Genomic DNA, 1655 nt, shown 5'->3' with positions numbered 1-1655 from the left:
CAACTAAAGGTGGGATTTTCAAAAGCACTCAGAGTTTGCCTAAGTGTGCTCCCATTGAAGTCAATGGTACTGGTAACTGACGTCAATAGGAACAGAGTTAGGCCAGAGCTAAGCATTTTGCCAACCTCCAAGTATGCTATGTGATCCATATTACTAGCTCTAGTGGAGAAAGATTTATCTAGCACATTTGTACTGACTGATCAATTAAAAACTAAACATTTGATTTTTTAAAGCTTTAAGATGATAATGATGAATACGGTATCTGAAGACCTAGCCAATTTTACCACTTTGCCAAGCCATGCAGAGACCTTCAAAAACTGCACAGATGAAGAATTCTTACAGATAAAATCCTGTCTGTCTGCTCTTTACAGCATAATCTTTCTGGTGTGCTTCCCAGGGAACGTGATTGTAATTTTCACGTATATTTTCAAGATGAGGCCCTGGAAAAGCAGCACCATCATTATGTTAAACTTGGCTGTCACTGACCTGTTGTACTTAGCTACTCTTCCTTTTCTGATACACTACTCTGTTAATGGAGATAACTGGATCTTTGGAGTCTTCATGTGCAAGTTTGTTCGCTTCAATTTCTACATCAACTTGTACAGCAGCATCTTTTTCCTCACTTGCTTCAGCATTTTCCGCTACATTGTAGTCATCTATCCAACGAACTGCTTTTTTGTTTGGAAAAGGAGATGGGCAGTGGTGGCTTGCACTGCAATTTGGGTGATTTCCCTGGTGGCTGCCAGTCCTCTGAACTTTCTGATCACTTCCAAAGAGAATCAAAACAGATCTATTTGCATGGATCTTACTACTTCTGAAGACCTGGAAACTAGCAGGTTGTATAACTGGCTTCTGACTGTGTTCGCCTTCTTCTTACCCTTGCTAATTGTGACTCTATGTTACACAGTTATTATTTACACATTGGCTACAGGGCCTCATACTCACACTTTGTACAAGCAGAAGGCTCGCAAACTTACCATTCTTCTCTTGGTGGTATTTTATTTCTGTTTCCTACCCTTTCATGTCTTGAGAGGGACTGAGATAGAACTACAGCTTCATCCAGTTAGCTGCGTCACTGAGAACCAAACCTATGCTTTATTTATTGTATCTATGCCCTTAGCAGCACTAAATACACTTGGTAACTTATTACTCTATGTTGTGATGGGAGATAACTTCCAGCAGGCCATCCTCTCTCTTTTGAAATTGAAGACAAACAAGACCACGAAATAGAGAGGGAACAATAGTAATGCTGTTAGTAAGACTTGGAGTAATAGGCTAAATTCACTATTGATATAAATGAGGGTAGCTCCACTGATGTCAGGGAAGTTACACCCATACCTATGTCAGCAGCAAATTTGGCCCAGTCTATTGAAGTTGTGAACTCATCATTCTGACAAAGTTTTGAACACACTTGCCATGTACCTTCCCAGAAGTACATTTGTACTTGTTACTGTACATTCTTCATGCTCATATTGTAATATGGCCAGTAACATAACTCCTGTGGCAGTTCTGTCAAAAGGAGCTCTTATTCATGGAAAATAGGAGTCCAATGTGCACAATCACCACCTGACTATTCATAGATCAGTAATAAGAAGCCACACACTTTCAAATGATGAATTTTCATTCTACCTAAGGTGTTTCTGGATTCATTTTAG

At 39.6% G+C, this 1655-nt stretch overlaps 1 protein-coding gene across 1 annotated transcript; it reads left to right on the top strand.

The window, feature by feature from the left end:
- Positions 1–249: 249 nt before the first annotated feature.
- Positions 250–1230, top strand: LOC115646079 (2-oxoglutarate receptor 1-like). Its single transcript, XM_030551556.1, has one exon. The coding sequence runs from the start codon at positions 250–252 to the stop codon at positions 1228–1230; it is 981 nt and encodes a 326-aa protein (XP_030407416.1).
- The last annotated feature ends 425 nt before the right edge of the window (positions 1231–1655 follow it).

This window comes from Gopherus evgoodei, chromosome 1 (genome assembly GCF_007399415.2).
Source record: "Gopherus evgoodei ecotype Sinaloan lineage chromosome 1, rGopEvg1_v1.p, whole genome shotgun sequence".
Lineage (NCBI taxonomy): Eukaryota > Metazoa > Chordata > Testudines > Testudinidae > Gopherus > Gopherus evgoodei.
The sequence above is the reverse complement of the archived record's forward strand: the minus strand, read 5'-3'. Positions and strand labels throughout refer to the sequence as shown.

Excerpts from the sequence above, each read along its gene's own strand:
- LOC115646079 (XM_030551556.1), top strand. The coding sequence starts at position 250 with ATGAATACGGTATCTGAAGACCTAGCCAATTTTACCACTTTGCCAAGC.